At 52.3% G+C, this 18,766-nt stretch overlaps 1 protein-coding gene across 5 annotated transcripts in view; it reads right to left on the bottom strand.

Moving 5' to 3' along the window:
- Nucleotides 1-746: 746 nt before the first annotated feature.
- Nucleotides 747-18,766, bottom strand: part of ELMO2 (engulfment and cell motility 2) — a 39,424-nt gene continuing 21,404 nt past the window's right edge. For 4 of the 5 annotated variants that reach the window (XM_019458269.2, XM_019458273.2, XM_019458270.2 and 1 more), the window contains 14 exons: nucleotides 18,251-18,329; nucleotides 17,052-17,087; nucleotides 15,098-15,148; nucleotides 10,639-10,761; nucleotides 10,148-10,282; nucleotides 9,457-9,561; nucleotides 9,271-9,379; nucleotides 8,697-8,833; nucleotides 7,233-7,396; nucleotides 7,034-7,146; nucleotides 6,764-6,871; nucleotides 5,924-6,006; nucleotides 4,039-4,116; nucleotides 747-2,221 (listed from right to left, as the gene is read on the bottom strand). In XM_019458269.2, the coding sequence (XP_019313814.1) occupies nucleotides 2,021-2,221; nucleotides 4,039-4,116; nucleotides 5,924-6,006; nucleotides 6,764-6,871; nucleotides 7,034-7,146; nucleotides 7,233-7,396; nucleotides 8,697-8,833; nucleotides 9,271-9,379; nucleotides 9,457-9,561; nucleotides 10,148-10,282; nucleotides 10,639-10,761; nucleotides 15,098-15,148; nucleotides 17,052-17,087; nucleotides 18,251-18,329 (1,522 nt within the window). In that variant the 3' untranslated portion in view covers nucleotides 747-2,020. The remainder of the gene's footprint in view (nucleotides 2,222-4,038; nucleotides 4,117-5,923; nucleotides 6,007-6,763; nucleotides 6,872-7,033; nucleotides 7,147-7,232; nucleotides 7,397-8,696; nucleotides 8,834-9,270; nucleotides 9,380-9,456; nucleotides 9,562-10,147; nucleotides 10,283-10,638; nucleotides 10,762-15,097; nucleotides 15,149-17,051; nucleotides 17,088-18,250; nucleotides 18,330-18,766) is intronic. The other variant, XM_053890198.1, reaches the window with a different exon arrangement.

Here is an 18,766-nt window from a genome sequence, read left to right as displayed (position 1 = left end):
ACCCACAGTACCCATCACTGCCCAAGGTCTTGGCTGTAGTTAGTTCTAAAGGCCTGTACTGCATGCACTTTCTATGCCTTTTGAAAGAGCTCGTCCTCGCCCCCTTCTCGAGGGGAGAGAGAGGATCTATTTTCATCACCACCCTCATTCAGGCCTCCCAGCTACCAAGGCTGAGTTTTGGAGCAACAGCCTCCAACACCAGCTGGAGGGCTGGGCACTAAGCACCGGCAACACACAGGGTGAAGAACGTGTCTTCTTTGTAAGTCACAAGAATTTGAGCTGTTCCCTGGCTGTGTCCCTGGCAGGGAGAAGAGGGAGGATATGTTCACGGGGGTGTACAGTATGCCTTTCCCTGCTGTGCCCAGCAAGCCTGGGCAGAAAACACTTTGTCCTGGTGCAACAATCTGTGAGCATCCTTAACTGCGGAAGCGTGCGTGTGTGTGTGTGTGTGCGTGTGTGTGCGCGTGCATGCACACACACGGGGAGGGCGGAGTGGTTGAAAAGGTGGGGGGGGACCCTTGGAAGCTGGCTGGTGGCTCCAGCTGGAGCTCTCCAAGTCTCCCAGACACAATGAAATGAAGGCTTGTGAAGGTGAGAGCTCCCTTGGGCGGACGGCAAGTACAGAGACACGGCTGTTAATAGGTACCGCAGTTTGTACATGAAAGAGTATTTATTGAAAACATGGTTACCGACAGGAAGCTCCTGGCTGCTCTCGGGTCACTCTCTTGACTCACAACGGGAAGTGGTTTTTGTTTTTTTTTTTTTTTTAGGGGGAGCCTCCAATTTTATTTTCCCTCCAACATTGCATCCTAGGATAGGGAGATCTCATATAAATATATATACACGTCTGTATAAGTATGGCCTATAGTAAAGAAAATATATAGTACACTCTTCATGGGGCAGTACCTATCATGCCAGGCTACCAATGCTGAATGCCACCGTGTTCACGTGTCCAAGGGGAGAGGCTGGGCACGTGGTTTATAGGTGCCGCAGCACCAGGGAAGCCCCATTGGCACAGCTGTGGCCTCAGCCAGCTCCCTGAAATCACGGCCAATGGCAGAAACCACAACACTGGGAGCAGGGGGAAGGGAAGGCCAAACTTCCTGAGGTCGGGGAGGCCAAAGGAAAGCCAAGTGGAGGGCCGCAATCCAGGTTAGGTGGGAGATCTCTCTCCGAGGAAGGAAAAAATGAAAATTGGGGGGCGGGGGGGGGGTGGCGGGAGTGGACTCTAGTGGCCTCACCAGCCTCAGCCCAGGCCTCATCTGGGCTCTCCCTGCAGAGTTCTTTGAGACTAGAGGACAGGACTTAGCTCGCACGTCTTTGACTTGCCAGGATGAGACACCGAGAGCTTGTAGGGAGAACTTTCCCTCTGCCCAGACAGCTGTGTGGGCAAGAGAGATCTGGTGGCTCCGGAGACCAGAGATGTTAGAGCCGAGCCTCAGTAGCAGCAGCTCGTTGGCACTGAATGAGGCCGGAGTGAGCCCTCACGAAGGCGACGAGAGCAAGGGCAAGGCATCTACCAAGCAAAGGACGAGGCCTCCACTTGGATCGGAGACACAGGCACGGGTCACCCACAGGCAGTCTCTCTGAGGCTCTCGACACGCCCAGAACTTCTGTCTTCTGCGGGGCAGCCTTTCCCGGGCCAGCTGTTGCCCACAAGGGGATCCAGCCAACTGGAGAGCAGGCTCAGGAAGAAAAGGTGAGTGAGTGACTCTCGTTAACTCCAGCGCAAGTAGTCCCCGGCCGGGAAGGCAAGAGCGTCTGCTGTTCATGCCTCACGCTCTGATCCCAGGCTCCATGGTGACAGGGGGGGCAGAGCACCCCCGCCCTCGTGACTTAGAGTGGGCAGGGACCCAGAGGAAGCTCTGGATGGTCCGAGGTGAGTTTGAGGAATGGCTGGCGTTTACTGGCCACCACGGTCACTACAGATTCTGTACAAGCAAAAGACAAGGCACCAGACTGTAGGTGTTTCTCCTGGGCCCAAAATCCCTTCCTGGGTACACGGAGTCTGGCTCCGGGCTCAGCCGTAGTGATAGACAAAGTCATAGCTGCTGGGCTCCTTGGGCACTGGTGGTGGGGCTTCGGGAATCTGGATGTTCTCCAGGTCCAGGAGCCGTAGCTTCATTTCCATGCTCAGCAAGGTGTCCAGGTCACTCTTGGTCAGCTCACTGGACATGTCCTTCCCCAGAAGGGCACTGAGGCCATCGATCCAGATGCAGTACTGTGGGGGGCAAGTTGCAAAACGTCACATGGTGGCCCCTGGTCAGCAGGAGGTCCTGCCAAGGTCCCTTTGCTGAGAGGACTCATAATGGGCTCTTCTGGCACGACTTAGTGTGTCGGCAAAACCGATTCGGGATAATAGCAAAGACAAATCGGGAGGCGATCGTTCACTTTCTCAAGGACACCTTTTGGCTTTTATGAGGGGTTTACGCTTAAGCTTCCTGAGATAATCTGAAATATGATTTGTTTTTATTTTATTTTTTGAAATAGAATTGTTTTAGAAGTTTTTAAAATTTATTTATTTATTTTGAGAGAGAGAAAGAGTGTGGGAGGGGCAGAGAGAAAGAGAGAGAGAGAGAGAGAGAGAGAGAGAGAGAGAGAATCCCAAGCAGGCTCTGCACTGTCAGTGCTGAGCCTGATGTGGGGCTAAAACTCACGAACCGTGAGGTCATGACCTGAGCCCACACCAAGAGTCAGGCACTTAACCGACTGAGCCACTCTGGTGCCCTTGAAACATGATTTTTTAAAAAAAGTTTTACTCGGGGCACCTGGGTGGCTCAGTCGGTTAAGCGGCCGACTTCGGCTCGGGTCATGATCTCACGGTCCGTGAGTTCGGGCCCCGCGTCGGGCTCTGTGCTGACAGCTCAGAGCCTGGAGTCTGTTTCAGATTCTGTGTCTCCCTCTCTCTGACCCTCCCCTGTTCATGCTCTGTCTTTCTCTGTCTCAAAAATAAATAAACATTAAACAAAATTAAAAAAATAAAATAAAAAAAGTTTTACTTACGTAAGTAATCTCCACACCCCATGTGGGGCTCAAACCCATGACCCCAAGATCAAGAGTCGTATGCTCCTCTGACTGAGCCAGCCAGGTGCCCCGAAATATGATTTCTACAAACGCAACGAATGGATAGAGCAAAACGACACCTGAGTACTGGGGCGTCAGCTACCTGAAACCACCCATGAAATTAGCAATGGCGGGGGCAATACATATTAGGCGAAAAAAGCAGGATACAGAAGGAATCACTGTAGGATCTCAATTCTGTTTCAAAAAAAGTAAATTAAAAAAAAAAAAAAAAAAAAAGCCCAGTCAGCAAATGTTAAAATAAGGCTAGAGAAACTGAACTTGAGGGTCTCAGCATAAGCAGGAATAATAGAGAATTCTCGGCCCGTCCCTCTCTAACTCCACTTGTCAGGTCTTTTTCCATGCCTCTGCTCACTTGTCTCCCCACCTGCTACTTCTTCCTTTCTTCCCAGCAGAACTCCACTGGCAGCTCAGGGCCTGCCTAAGCATCTCCTCTTCCAGAAGCCCCACCTCCAGTTCCCTCTGATGCCCCCGGAGCTCAGCAGACACGCAGGGCTCAACCCCAGTCACTCACTGCGCATGCAGTATCTTCTGGGGCCGCGGGCAGAGCTGCGAGCCCCGCATCAGCAGGACCGGGTCCATCCGGCCTCAGAGCCCAGGCCCTGGGCTACCGCAGGTGCCCAGCAGCCCTTACGAGGGAGAATCTGTCAGGTTCGCTTGGGAAGGTGGCCATGCAGAGATTGAAAACGGGGAGAACTTTCCTAGTCCAGACAGGTTAAGTTAGCCCCTGGTGACCCTGTCTTTCTAATGACAACTCACGACTGTCGCTAAAGAGCAACCTGGGGAGCCCAGCACAGATGGATGGACCCCAGCCTGGCAGATCTCGGTGCCAAAAAGCCTTCATGACATGCTGGGGTCCCCTGCCTTTCGGGGGATGTCCCTGTTCTGCCCACTCCTCTCCTGCAACTGAAGAGACGGAGAGGGCTCGGCTGTCCAAAGCGGCTCCACACTGCTTACCTCATACTTGTTAGGTGCGATGAAGTTTAAGGTCTCATCGGGGTCATACAGGATGGAGAAGGCCAACTCCAACACCTCCTGAAGGAGAAAGGGTTTCAGTTACGTGGAGCAACGGGATGGCCTGCGCTGAGCACGCCAAGATCGTGGCCAAAGTCCTAGTCACTTGGCCCCATCACTGAACGTGCTGATCCAGAAGTGGTATCGTCAGGCCCCAGGGCACGTGCCCAAGTGTGGCTGCAGACTCCCCGCCTGAGTCACACCTAAGATGTGGACGCTTCTAACGATGGAGAAAAGTCATTTCCCAACACTCAGAACCCCTGAATGTCAGAGTCCATGACTGGAGATCACCTTCAGTTACACGTGTTGGTGATCAAACTCAAAGTCTTTACAGTTTTTTTTAATCTTGATTTTTTTAGGTTTTTTTTCAATGTTTTTTATTTTTAAGAGGGAGAGAGAGAGAGAGAGAGAGAGAGAGAGACCGTGAGCAGGGGAGGGGCAGAGAGAGGAAGACACAGAATCTGAAGCAGGCTCTAGGCTCTGAGCTGTCAGCACAGAGTCTGACGTGAGGCTCAAACTCATGAACCACGAGATCATGACCTAAGCTGGAGTCGGACGCTTAATCGACTGAGCCCCCCAGGCGCCCCAAGTCTTAACGGTTTAAAACCACCATAATGGTAACAAATTGTGGCCAAAGATGGGGGAATTGAAGCATCGACAGCATAACTGTAATGGAGTGGAACAAATATCATCTGCTTAAGTCTAAGAGTTCACAGGAACACATCCACAAAACACATACGCAAAGTTGGTCACTGTTGGATGATACCAGAGAACCAACTCATTGTTTTAAAAGTGGGTACTTTTATAAAAGGAAAGAATCAAGCGCTTATCCTTTCTTATATAAAGTGGACCACTGGGAAACCAAGAGTAGATGATGGTAAGTTTCTCTTTAGAGAAGTAGTTCAGCTCATAAATGAAAAGGAACAACTGCACTGGAACACTGTTAGTTTGCAAATATTAATTGGCCAGTGGATTGAGGCACTCGGCATTAACAGTCTGCTAACATCACAAAAAGAGAGACCATCGCGCATCGTGTGTCTCTTGATAGAACATAATGCCACCTAGCAAGTAGTCTTGCCAAAAAAAAAAAAAAAGGGTCAAACCTGAACTGGATCAAGCCTCCCCCGAGGTCTCTCCACCAACGTCCAGATCTGGGACGGAGGGACAAGTTAAACTATACCATGGGGAGACGATCAGCAAATTTAAGACTCTGAGAAGATACCAAACAAGCAACCTGGTTTCTTCCACTGATAAACTGTCAAGAGTGAAACGAACATGGAAAAGCTAGAGGGGAACTTGGTAATCAAGGAACTTAAAAGAATAATCACAGTGTGCAGACCCTGTTTGGTTTCTGATTTAGCGAACAGAACGGTGTGAGCGTGCGTATGTGTGCGCACACCGTTTGTGTGTTTTTATACAGAGAAATTACGCTATTCACAAGACAGCGCAAACATCTGTGGGATATCTGACATTAAATAACAACTTTTTCTTTCTTTTTAGGTGTGATCATGGTATGGTGATTATGGTAGGAGCCCTTATAATTTACAGATCCATTCTACACGTTGAAAAGGAAACGACGGCATAACTTGAGATTTTCTTCAAAGTAGTACAGTAGGTGGACAGCTGGGACCTGCCAAGGTTGTTGAGGCCGGGTGGTGCGTACGCGGGGGTTCTGCCTGTTCTTGTTCTGTTCCTAACAAGACCTGAAGGAACAACTTAGCGGGAGAGAGCGGACAGAAGAGCGTGTGCTCGGACAGCGGCCACCGCCGACTGCACTCTCCAGGCGTCGCAGTGACGGTGACTCTGCCAGGGCCCCCGTTCCACTCACCTTGTTCTGCTTCAGAGCGCTCTTCTCTTTCATGTGTGGGCAATCTTTCCCGGTGACAATGGCCTTAATGTCTGCAACAGGAACTGGCAAATGAAGAGAGTTAGCCTGGAAGATTTATGCTGTAAATGGGTCTCTGCGTCAGTGCTGGAGGGGAAGCCCCAGCCCCCGGACCACAGGGCTTGATCAGCTCAGAGAGAGAAGCCTTGTGTTGTTTCCTCCTCCGTGGTCCCTTCCCGTGGGCTACGGCTGGCTGGGCTGTGTCAGATCTGACTGGGGGTCAGTTCAGGGCTTTGGGATGGTCTCCCCGAAGGTCTGGGGCCTCAGAGGCTCACGCCCCCTCCACGGCATAGCATAGCGGTTAAGAGAACAATGCCACGAGCAAATAGCTGTGCTCACTTACTACGTGACAGCCAATGTTGTAAGCGATTTACTTACATGACTCACTCAATCCCCTTACAAAGGAAATGTGCCTATTATTCCCATTTTGCACAAGAAACCAAGGCAGAGGTGAGAATTAACTTGCAGTTAATGAGAATTAACGGCAAAGCTAGGATTTGAACGCAGCAATCTGGCTTCTGAGCTTCGGCTCGTTAACACCGCCTTTCAACACAGTCCTGTATCACCCTTGACAGTCTACAAAGCCCAATCACATCAGAATCTCACGGAATTCTCCAAATAGCTCTGTGAGGTAGTCCAGGTAGAGATGACCTCTGACAGAGGAGGCCAGAGAGACAAGCGGCCCAAGACCAGATAATCGGCCTGAAACGGCCGGGACTAAAACGCAGATCTCCTGACATGGAGTCCAGCTACTATGACACGTCAACGGAGAAGTGAACCTACTTTTCTCCTGCAGGGACTCAAACGTCACCTCCCCTTGAGGGTTGTCGTCCAAGTCACCATAGTGCAGGACCTTGTGGTTCAGGGCCAAGCGGCAGTACCAGAAACGTTCTGCAACACACGGGAAGACAAACAAGTGACCAAAGACAGGTCCGGGAAAGGCCTGGGCACACGGAAGGCAAAACGACGACCTGTCCCCTGTCCGGCAGGCTCTCTCCCCAGGGCACTGACTCTGAGCGGTAAGGACCGGCCCAGGGGCCCAGGCCCCCTCACCTTGCCTTCGGCGGTTCCCAATCTTCCGGAAGCTGCTGCCCTCACAGAGACGGTTCAGGCGCTGCTGCTTGATCAGCTCAAGGATCTCGGGCTGGATCTTCTCCCTCAGCTCCCTGTGTGGACACGCACCGGAGCGAGGGGAGGTCACGGGATGGCACGGCTGGTGGCACCTCCCCCCAGCCCAGCCGGCAGCACTTACACGATCGGCGGGGACTGGAAGTCGTCCTGACTCATCCGCTCGGACTGGCGCAGCCGCAGGATCTCAGAGTAGCTCAGGCTACGCAGTTTGCTCTTGAACTGATCCAAGGAGCTGGGTTTGGAGGGCAAAGCTCGAGTGATCTGCTCTCGAACCACCTGCATGACCTGGAAGGGAAGAAAGGAGGATGGCGTCTGCCTGGGCCCCTCCGGTGAGGGGCCAGGCTGGTTCCGGGTCCCATGGCTCTGCCCCCACCCCGGAGGCCCTACAGATACCCGCTGGGTGAACAGGAGTACTGGCTCTCTAAGGCACACCTTCTTAGATGGCCCCTTAGGACAAGTGCCTCATGGTGACAAATGCACAGGTTTTGAAGTTGGTGAGAAATGGGCTGAGATCCTGACCCCATCTCTTAATCTGTTCCTGGAGCAAGTTGCTTAGGGTCTGCAGGCCCCCACCCCCACTCATCTTTTATTTTTTTTAACGTTTACTTATTTTTGAGACAGAGAGAGACAGAGCATGAACAGGGGAGGGTCAGAGAGAGAGGGAGACACAGAAGCCGAAGCAGGCTCCAGGCTCTGAGCTGTCAGCACAGAGCCCGACGCGGGGCTCGAACTCACGGACTGTGAGATCATGACCTGAGCTGAAGTCGGACGCTTAACCGACTGAGCCACCCAGGCGCCCCCCCACTCATCTTTAAAACATGAGAAAGGAAGGCACATTTTCGGGTATATGCTGCCCGGAGGCGCCATATGGATGCTATATGGACGCACAGCGCCTGGCACAATGAGGTGGGTTCAAAAGATGGGGTATTTCCCTAAAACAACAGGTAAAGAAAAAAAGGGCCATCACACCACACATCCAACAGCTCTGCACTCAGCGGGGCCGAGTCTATAGGGGAAAAGAAGACGAGAGAGAAACAGGGAAATGGTCGTCACTGGGTGGTGCGATTATAGAGAATGTTCTCCTCTCTATACTTTGCCAGTTTTTTACAATGAGATGAGAAGTTTCTAGATTATTCTAGCTTCGGAGGGCCCAGCGGGGCGCAACAGAGAGCGGGTACGTGGTGTGCCCTGGGAGTCGGTACCGAGGGGGTAGCCGGACCACACTCACCACGGAGGTCCGCCCCCACTCTCGCCAATGTTTCCCACCTACAGAACCACACCAGTGCCTGCCCATAGTGGGTGTTTGGCAGACCACGGCGATTAGTGTCAGGCTTGGCTTCCTGTCCTCCATGGAAGATGGGCAGGGCACGGCCTGGCTCCACTGGGTCAATGAGGGGCCCAGGGCACTGAGGGGCAGGTCCCGGCTCCAGGCTATCGCAGAAGCACAAGCGGAGGGACCCGAGGCGCTCTCGTGCTCCGTCTCGGGACCCAGTGCCGCCGACCAAGCCGGTTTCCCAGCTCAGGGGGTCACAGACCGTCACGCGCCCACCTCAGCCCGTGGGCATCAGAGCTCTGGGACACTGACCTTGTTGAAGTCCTCGGCTGTCGCCCTCATCTCCTTCCAGGTCTTGTTCAACAGCTGGATGCAGATCCCAAAGAGCTCCTCAAACGCCCGGTCATGGGTAAAGAACATCGGGTGGTAGTCGTTGCGGCCCTCGTTTGCTACAGAGGATGAGAAACAGGAGGGTGGAGCTGGGTCCTCGCACTCAGAAATGTTGCATCGCGTGCACCGAGGCCCCAAGGAACAAAACAGAGCAAGGCCAGGGCGAATGAAGAGTGTGAGACGGGCCTTTCTCGACTTCCTTCGCCAGGACGCTTTCTTGGTCTGGCACTGCCTTCTCAGAGGCTCAGCCAGCCTCACGCACAGGGGCAAACGGATGCTGGTGTAGCTCCGAACACCTTCAAATTACCCGCTCAAACAAGGCAGCAGCCATGATTCCCTTAGACGAGGATAGGACGGATCACAGCTCACACACCGATTACCAGAACTACGCACAGTAATTGTCCAGTCCCATCGACCCCTGACCTTGTAACCTTGAGTCCCCCAAGGCTCCTGAGTTTGGAACGTCTGATAGAAGAGTGAAGCGGCGGGGACTTACGCAGTTCCCCAACCTGCAGGATCTCACAGAGCATCTTGGTGAGCTCGATGGCGCTGCGGCCGAAGGGGCACTCGTGTTTGTCCTCTCGGCTGCTGTTCTCCAAGACGATCTGTGAGGACAGAGGGAGGGGGGATTAGGGAGGCAAGAGACGTAGCAGGGCTGAGCCAGCTGGCCCCCAGCCTTTACCCGGATGTAGGTGTCCTGATGGACTTTAGCCAAGTACAGCATGTTGTCCAAGGCCAGCATTCCAGGAGGAGTCTGGGTAAAGTCCATCGCTGGGTTGATGTGGTTCTGGGGAAATAAAGAAACCCAATTTGAGACTCGGTAGCCTCACGTGTGCAGAGCCACTGGCAGGGAAGCCCTACTGCCCTCCCCTCGATGACACTAGCTCTTGTGCTCACCTCCTTCCTTCCCGCCATCTCTACGAGACTGGGAGCTCCTGACCCTGACTGTGCGGACTCATCCCGTCTCCCCAGAGCCCAGCACGCCACGCCCCGAGGAGGCAGGTGCACAGTGAGTATTTAATTGAATGAACTTCATCCTCAGGCTTTGTGTCCAATCACAAAATAGCCACTCTTGGCATTTCAAAGAACCTAGCTGCTGCGGTGAGAGGTCCTCTCTTTGTCTACGTGACTGACCTCCTGGGCCCTCCAACAGAGAGATTCGTTCCATGGGGCCAGATGCTGCACAGAAATGTGTAATCTGCCGTCACCAAGGCAAACTAAGTACCAGCCCCCCGCCCCCACCAGCCCCTCGATGTCATCTGTTCCAGGACCTCCATTATGAAGGGGGGCTTCTCAGGGCTCTGTGAGGGTGGGCCCTCTGACCTCCTATCAGGGGAGAACGCCTACCAAGATCCGTGCTTTGGGAAACTTACTGTAAACCCCAGCATTTTGTAGTCCTTGGTGTACATGGCTTTGCGTTTTTCAGTCCCACTCCCGGGGACGTTGCTAGGGTCGGACTCTGCATCAAATGCGATCCTCCTCAGTTCAAATATAATGTCTCTTTGAGCCTGAGAAGTCAAACAGACAGTCAGCAGGTGAATCAGCTAACCCAGGGAAGCAAGGAAAAGAAAGAGCAGGTCGGACTTTTCTGCACGGAACTCTGGCCCCGATCAATCCCCGAGAAGGCATCACCTCTACCTTGGCAGGACAGAGGTGGGCTTGGCCCAGAGAGTCACCCAGAGGGAAGCGATCGCAGGGAGGCAGAGCCAGGTTTCCCAGGGCAACACAAGCCATTTCTGCAGACACAATCAAACACAGTCCCTGGCACACAGTAGGTGCTCAATGCATGGCCTAATGGTGGAATGTACCACATCAAACAATACATGATTTAAGCCAGGAGAGCTCTGTCCCACTGAGCACTTACCTGGTCATTGGGGTCCATCTTGGTCATCATCCTTTCTTCCAGAAGGTTAAAGGTCAGGACTTGGAGGACATACAGCTGATGGGCCATCTCAGTTTTGATTGGGCGGTTCCCTCGGATCACATGCTGTAAAAAGTAAAGGCAGGGGGCAGAGGGCTGAACTGATTTTCTTCTGCGGGAGAGTCACATCCATGCTGGTGAAAAAGAAAGTACGCTGGGCAGGGAACAGGGTTTCCCTCTTACACTCAGAACTTCGAGACTTCGTGTTCTGGAAGGGATGGAGCATGAAAGGGCTTGATTCAGGGTGAGATGATTCACTGCGGGCCCAAACGGCACAGTCTCTTTCTCTGCATTCCCCTGGGCAGGGAAAGTGGAACCAAGGGTGGAGGCTGTACCCAGCCACGCCAAAGATGAGGGAGGCTACCCGGCTAAGATTATGATGCAGGTCGGGGCGCCTGGGTGGCTCAGTCGGTTACGCTTCTGACTCCCGGTTTCAGCTCAGGGCATGATCTCACAGTTTGTGAGTTCGAGCCCTTTGCAGGGCTCCGCGCTGACAGTGCGGAGCCTGCATGGGATTCTCTCTCTGCCCCTCCCCCACTCACACAGACATGCTCTCTCCCTCTCTCAAAAGAAGTACGTTAAAACTTATTTAAAAAAAGATTATGAAGTAGGGCTCAGCAGTGGGACTTTCCCCCAGTTGGGCACTCAATCCAAGATGAGAGAGTGTGTACAGAGGACTCCACTCTGTCTTTCTTTAGAAAAACACAATGGCGTCGATGGCCTCACCAAGTACAGGCTTTAGGAAAGGTCGTTTTCTTCAAATGGTACGGAGACACCTCCACAAGGAGGGCATCTAATGCTCCTTGTCTACACCCAACACTCCCACCACCTTCTCTCCTGTCATTCTCTATGTACCCTCCTCCCTATATCCCATGTGTTCTGTCCTGTCCCCTCTCTTCCCATGACCTCCACCATGCCCTCTCAGTCCATCACTACCTCCCTTCGTCCATCTGACACCCACCCCACTTCTCCTTTCCTCATGCCCCACCTTTTTCTTGCATGGTACCTCTCCCTGTGTCCCTTGGGTTGACCAATGCCTCACGACGTCCTTGTCTCCTATGGTCCGGCTCTCACTCTCCCAATGGCTGCCCTTTCTCACTCGCTCCCCTGTATTTCTCGCTCCTCCGCTGTCTTACCCGCCATCTTGAGTCTAGTTGTTCTTGGTCTCTCCTCACCCAAGTGAGACTCTTGCCCAGTTCCCCCCACATGCTACCTCTGTGTCCTCTATGTTCTCTCACTCACTCCAGCTCTATGTCTCTGGAGCTCTGCTGTCCAATATGGTGGCCCCTCGCCACGTGTGTTTCCGTGAGTTAAAATTAATTTGAGGTAAAAATTCCGGTCTTTGGTCACACCAGCCCCATTTTAAGCTCGACAGGTATATGTGGCTAGTGGCTACCACCCAATGAGAAGAGTAGATATAAAACAGCGCCATTAGCATAGAAAGTCCTAGCAGACAGCACTGCTCTAGAGTTCCGTAACTCTAGAGCCTACTCTGGCTCGAGATCAAGGTCTTAGGCCTGTGATGTCCATTGAACACTGGAAACACGGCTGGTCCAAACTGAGACGTGCTGTGAATGTAAAATGTACGCTAGATCTCAGCGCCTTAGCGCGAAAGAGAAAATGCAAAATATTTCATTAGTCGTTTTCTATCGATTACACGTTGAACGCATAGTATTTTGGATAGATTGGGTTAAACCGAATCTACCGTTGAAATTGACTTCCTGTATTCCTTTGTTAATGCTGCGACTACAGCATTTAAAACGAAATCAGTGGCTCTCAATGTCATTTCTACGTGACGGCACTGCTCTAGACTTCCTCTCCCCGGCACGTGACTCCAGGGTGCTCTTCATTCCTCTAGATCTGCCCAGCTCAACGCAGCAGCCACAAGCCACGTGTGGGTGTTTTAACTGAAATTTTAGAAGATGACAAATTTGGCTCCCCAGTCACAACTAGACACGTTGCCGGGGCTCAGTAGCCACACGCGGCTAGTGGCCGCCATTCCGGACGGCACGTTCATGCTGCAGAAGGTTCTGCGGACGGCGCTGCTCCTGACCTCTCACTGGAGCGAGTGCCGAGGCCCCCACCTCCTCCGAGCAGGGGCTGTCTGTGGCTGTCTCCAGCTCCCGGACTCTCGGCTCAGGCTCAGTGCTCACCTCCATCCCAAACTGACTGCCGCTCCTCCTCCTCCAACCTTAGCTACCCGCCCACCCCCGCCAGTGTCTCATCGCGCAGGGTCCCCTTGGTCCCCTCCACACGTCTCGTTTTGCCCCTCTCCGAGCCTCTTCCTTTCTCTGTGCCCCCTCCCTCTGCCGCTCCAATTCCTCCCTACCCTACCCGGCTCTCCGTCTTCCTTCCTCCTCTCCTCTCTCCATAATTCATAAAACCACTTTGAGAAGAGGCTAAAGATAATGTGATACGGTTCTCATTCACTTTAATCCCCCTCTCTCAAAATTAGAGACATCACAGCGGGAAGGTAATCACTCCAGCCAGCAACGGGCTTACGGAAGTACAGCCCCAGTCTGAGGAGTCAGTTTCAGAGCTTTTACCTGGAGTCTTATTTGACTGCTGAGTAAATGGAGGCTTACGCTCTCTGGCCTGACTCAGTGAGCTCCTTGGACTTCAGTGAGCACGCATTAACTGTTTTGTAGAGAACCACTGAAGTCCTGAGTCTTGACCCCGCATTGTCTTCTATAGTGGAATCTTCGCTTGTCCCAAAGTTTGTCCAGAAATGAGCTGAACTAATCCTACTCTGGTAATTAACAAGCCTCGAGATTCATTAAATTTCCGTCAGAAGGCGACCCTCGCTCCCACACATGCACAGGATGGCGTCCAACACAGCTGCTCAGGAATGTGGACAAGCACGCGTGGGACCCGTGCACGCCGCCTCACTCGCAGGCAGAGGGCCGGAGCATCGTCCCTCCTGCCCGAGTCCCTCCGTGGCGGTGGGGCCGCGACCAGGGAAACGGCCAGCAGGCAGGAGCTGGTTCTGCAAGGTGAAGTCTGGCGGGCTGTTCAGAGCAGCCGATCGCTCAACTTTGCAAGTGCTCAGAGCTCACTTCTTGAATTCTCTCACCTTTGTATCCTGTTCACGGGTAAGAGAACCCGCTGCGAGCGGGGTGCTTACCAAGTGCCAGGCACCCTGCTAAGAGTGCCTGCATATATATATATATATATATATATATATATATATATATATATATATATATATATATATATATAAGCTCGTTCAGGCCTCACATCCAGATGAGCAAATCAAAGTAAATCGAAGTTAAGTGAATTGCTCAAGATCACAGATTGCTTAATGGTAGAGTGGAGGTGGGGACTCTGAAGTTCACGCTCAGAATTATCAAGCCTTTCACACCTGACTTCTGATTTCTCATTTTATTCCCTTCACTGTGGTCTGGTTTTCCCTTGGTTTTGACAACTGATAGAATGGCCTCCCTTGCACCCAGATCCTCGGCTCACTTCCCCAGTTCCCACCCCCACCCCCAGCCAGCTCTCTCTCACCCACATCCCTGCGTGGGAACAGGGAGTCAGCCCTCTTTCCAGATGCCTCCCTCCTCACCACCTCCCCCTCTACTCTCCTCCCTCACATACCCCCACGAAACATACACACCTGCTAGTGTGAGGTTTCTAAATGCCAGCCTGGTTATGTCACCATCCCAATTAAACCCTTCAACTCTGCTTGGGAAAAAGACTAAGGCCCTACTCGATCCGGTCTTTGCTCGCCCTCCACGTGTCTGCTCCTTGCCCCACCCTCTACCCCATGGCACATTCCTTCTAGGTTCCAGCCAATTCCAGCCACTCCTGACTGGATTTCCTTTCCTTCCTGGACGAATGATGGAGGCTCAGCCTCAGGGCGTCATTCCTCCAGAGGCTTCCTGACACCTCCTGCAAGGCAGGCGGTGCTCCTCCTCCTGAAATCCCCAGACCATGGAGCTCCAAGGAACCACTGGCCACACACTGCTAGAGCACCGTCCCTACTGGACCGGAAGATTTCTGGGAGCAAACACACCACACTGTCTCGTCCATCCCTAGCGGTGCCCCACACAACTCAGGTCTGATGGATGTTAGCTGAAAGAATCCCTTTCCTCTTTGGGGCCTATTTTGACACATTCCTTCTGGAAAAAAATTTGGAATTGCAAGGCAACAAACCGTGTAGCTGGCTGGCCTTAGGACCTTAGAGGCTCTGTAATTCCTGGTGGGACAGCCTCCTAGAGACAACTCCGCTTGCAGAGGATTATAAGAAAAAGCTTCCCAGCTTAACATGGGCTTATTCGCACCTACCCGTTGGTTCCCCGAGTGCCATCCCACTCGATAGTAAATTCACTAATGACACCATCACAGAACAGTAATACTTGCTATCGCTAATAACAAAACACAGCTTGTTGTGGGAACTTACATTCAGGATTATGGAGCGAAGGTGCTTCTGTGCAAATGCGTTGGCCATATCCTATTGAGAAAAACAAGCAAACGTAAGGCACGATGGCACGCGCCCAGCTGTGACAACTATCGAGAGGAAAGTGGCATCGGAGCTCTGCGGCTTTTTCTCTTAAATGTTTTCTCCTTTCAATTAAAAAGTGGGCAAATGGAAAAAATCCACGGACCCACCCAACATCTTTTATACTCTGAAAAAATTCCCTTGTGTTTTTTTTTTTCCCTCTGGGAATGCAAACGGAGCCACACAGGGTGTCCCTCCCCGATGGCACAATCAACCACATCGTCTTCAAAGAGGAACAAAGACTGCTTCAGGACAAGACACTTGTGTTACGAGGATGCCGGGCAATGGACAATGCGTACGGAGCACAGAGCAGCGTGATGGTTCCCATGCACCGTTCCAGGCAGACACCCACCACTGGCCGGATGGGCCTCCTCCAAGCCGAGGAAGGGGCTTTGGTCCCAGCGCCCCCCTCGGGCCCCCCAGCGCCGCACCAGCTGGGGAGCCGGGGAGCGGATGCTCTGGAACAGTGAGTAGTCTGTGACTCACTTCTGACTGCTTTGGAGAAGAGCGTGCTGGTGCTTTTGGGTAATTTCTCATAATGGGGTCACCTTTTTTATTATATTTGGTTCAGATTCTGACAGTAACACTTTATTTATTTGGCACGCTTGGGAAATAAAGTAGCCTCCATAAATGAGTCTTCCGGGGAGCGAAGCCTTAAGGGTCCTTTCAGGACCTTACTGGGACCGTTCTTAAGCAAATCCTCTGAAAATATATACGTTTCTTTATTTTTGAAGGGACTGCAACGATTATAATTTAATCACTGCCAAGGACTGGGCTCAACAAAAAGAACAGCGTGTTGTGACTCCGTAATAGCCCAAGGAGCTCTTGAATGTGCCGCTCTTTCCCCCTAAACAAAAATGGTCCCAGCTTACTGTGCTTTTAATCTTTCTGACAGCTCTTCATAATTCTTCTGTCTCCTCCTTCCAATCTCGGCCATCACTTCTTAGCACGTTAATTAGTATGGCTTCACTTTCTAAACTGCTGCCTTAATTTAATTTTATGGATAATTCTGAATCACTGGGCCTGAGGGAGCTGTCACGCCTCTCCCACGGAGCGGTGTCTGTGAGGGTCTCATTTTTCTCGGAGCTGAAAGGCCTTTTGCTCTCGCTTCTCCATTTCTAGCCATATTCCAAATGGCTGACGCTGCCAGGGACATTAAGCTGTACTTTGCTTCCCCTGAGCACACACGCTGGCTGGCAGAGGAGAAGGTGGCCTAGAAGCTTCTCTGGTGGCTAGAGGAGGTCGGCTTGAGATTCGGCCTTGCTGTGGACAACTCACAAAGCAGGTAAGTGGCAATGTTCTGCTCCCAGAACGTAACGGCCTCACACCCAAAGCTCCTCTGCGGTGCTGGGGCAAACCGCTCATTCTCAGCCTCGTACAGCCGACCTCTAAAGCTCCCTCTAGCCAAGAAGCGAGCAGGCAAATTCCCTTCTGTCAACTGTCTTAAACCCTGTCAGATTCCTACGGTCTAGGACGCATCCAGGGCGATGTGGATTTATCTTCGCTCTCTGCTGTACCAAGCTGGAAGGCGACACGTCCATGGGATCATCTCGGCGAAAGTCTCAGGCTATTTCCGAATCTGATCTCCCCGGGCTGACCCACAAACTCACGGAAAGGCAGGTTACAAAGGGAAGACTGGACAGCATTCCCTAGGGTGGACATCCCCTCACTCCTGCACGTGACGCTAATCTCCAGCACTTCCCGGAGTGTTCTGACGAACGGGATCTACAGCACCCAGAACTCTGGGTCTCACGGTTTCCTGAGCACCTGCACCAGAACGTGAGGTTCTTGCCCAGCTCTGACCTCCCCACCTGGAAGAGGGCTGGGGCCCCTTCCACGAAGCAGCACTACTTACAGTGACAGGTAGGTCTAGAGGGTTAAGGTGCTTGTCCTGCCGGCAGAAAGCAAAAAGCACAGAGAGAAGCAGATGGGAGAATGAGCTCACATTCAAAACTGGACTAGGAAGGAAGAGATTAACAGAGCAAAGCCATCCAAGAAAGACGAGGACAGACGGAACCATGGACGCTCCGGCTCCTCCCACCGGAACCCACCAGGAGCTCAGTGCATGAACCCACGTGGATTTCAACTTTACAGAGCCCATGGTGTTGACGGAGAATTTTAAAGTCTTGTATACACCACTTGGGCTTTTACCAGCTGTATCTAGAGTGTCAGTGTCGGAAGGGCCCTTAGCGATCACTTAATCTGGCCCTTTCATTTACAGAAAGAGCAACGGAGACCCAGAGGTTAAAGCACCTGCCCAGCCCAGAAGAGCACGTAGCCTCAGGGCCCCGGACTCAGGTCAGTGCTCGTTCCCCGCCCAGCTGATTCCTGGTTTCCTCACTTGTAAGACAGGGGTCTTGTTTCTTCTCCTCACATCCCCGTGAAGTCAACGGGGCAGATGTTGCCGCTCCCAGGTTACAGATGAGGAAACTGGGGTTCAGAGAAGCAGAGCGATTTGCATTATGTCACACAGCTAACGAGCAGGGGAAGAAAGCAGCTTAGAATCTGGGCCAGAGGCCTTCATACGTGAAACTTTGTGCCAAGTCCCCCCGCTCCCGCCCCCCCCGCCTTGCTTCCTTAAGTAAGGGTCTCCGTGGACTTGACAGTGATGCCTGGAAGGTCTCCTCCCCCTTCTTCTTGACCCTCTAAGCCAGGGTCAGCAACTAAGACCAAACTGGGCTTGTCCCCTAGTTGTGTATCTAAGGTCTTTCTGGAAGACACCACACCCATTTGCTTTCCTATTGTCTGAGGCTACTTTGGCTATGATGACAAAGTGGGACAGCTGCCACGCAGACCATCGGCCCACAGAACAAGAAATATTTACTCTCGGGCCCTTTAGAGGAGAAAGTTTGCAGGTCCCTGCTCTGACGCGAGACCCGCGGGGTCCCCTTCTAGTTCTTCCCTGGAACTAGGGGGCCTGACACACAGGGACAGGAGCAAGGACTCTTGGGGGAAATGGCTGCATTTCTGCTCTCCGTGCAGCAAAGGGTAGGTGGGTGACAACTCTTCTCCTGGAAGAGCCCAGATGAAAAGCTTGAAAAGACAGCCACAGACCTGTCGCTTGTCCTCAGGAGCCTTCAGGAAAAGCGCGTTAATCAGTGCAATGGCGTAGGTCTGAATCTCCTGGTTGGAGCTGTGCCGGTGGAGAAAGAAGGCAGAGGGACATTAGAAGACGGACCAGCGAGAGCCCCGTGGGGCGTTTACAGCAGTCGCTTGTAGATGGTAATCAAATGATCCTCTGGGGTGAAGCCTCAAAAGCCTCGAAAGTGGGCATACTCTGTGACCCGGCCACTCCACTAAGAGCAACTTATCCAAAGACAGGAATCAGAGAGTTGGGCAAAGTGTTTCATTCGAGTACTGTTAAAAAAAAAGAAAGAATGGTAAATAATCCAAATGTCGTAGGTCATCAATAAAAATCATCTCGGGAAGGTTCTTCACCTGGGACTCGGGGATGAGTCTGGAGTGTCTGTAAACCCTAGAAATGATGCAGAAATCATTCCATGCGGTTGGTTGACTATGTGTTATTTTCTCCGAGGAGGTGAGAGTCTATAACTGTTACTGAATTTTCAA

The sequence above is a fragment of the Panthera pardus genome, unplaced genomic scaffold, assembly GCF_024362965.1.
Source record: "Panthera pardus isolate Hobbes unplaced genomic scaffold, ASM2436296v1 HiC_scaffold_25, whole genome shotgun sequence".
Lineage (NCBI taxonomy): Eukaryota > Metazoa > Chordata > Mammalia > Carnivora > Felidae > Panthera > Panthera pardus.
This window is presented reverse-complemented; position numbering and strand designations above follow the sequence as displayed.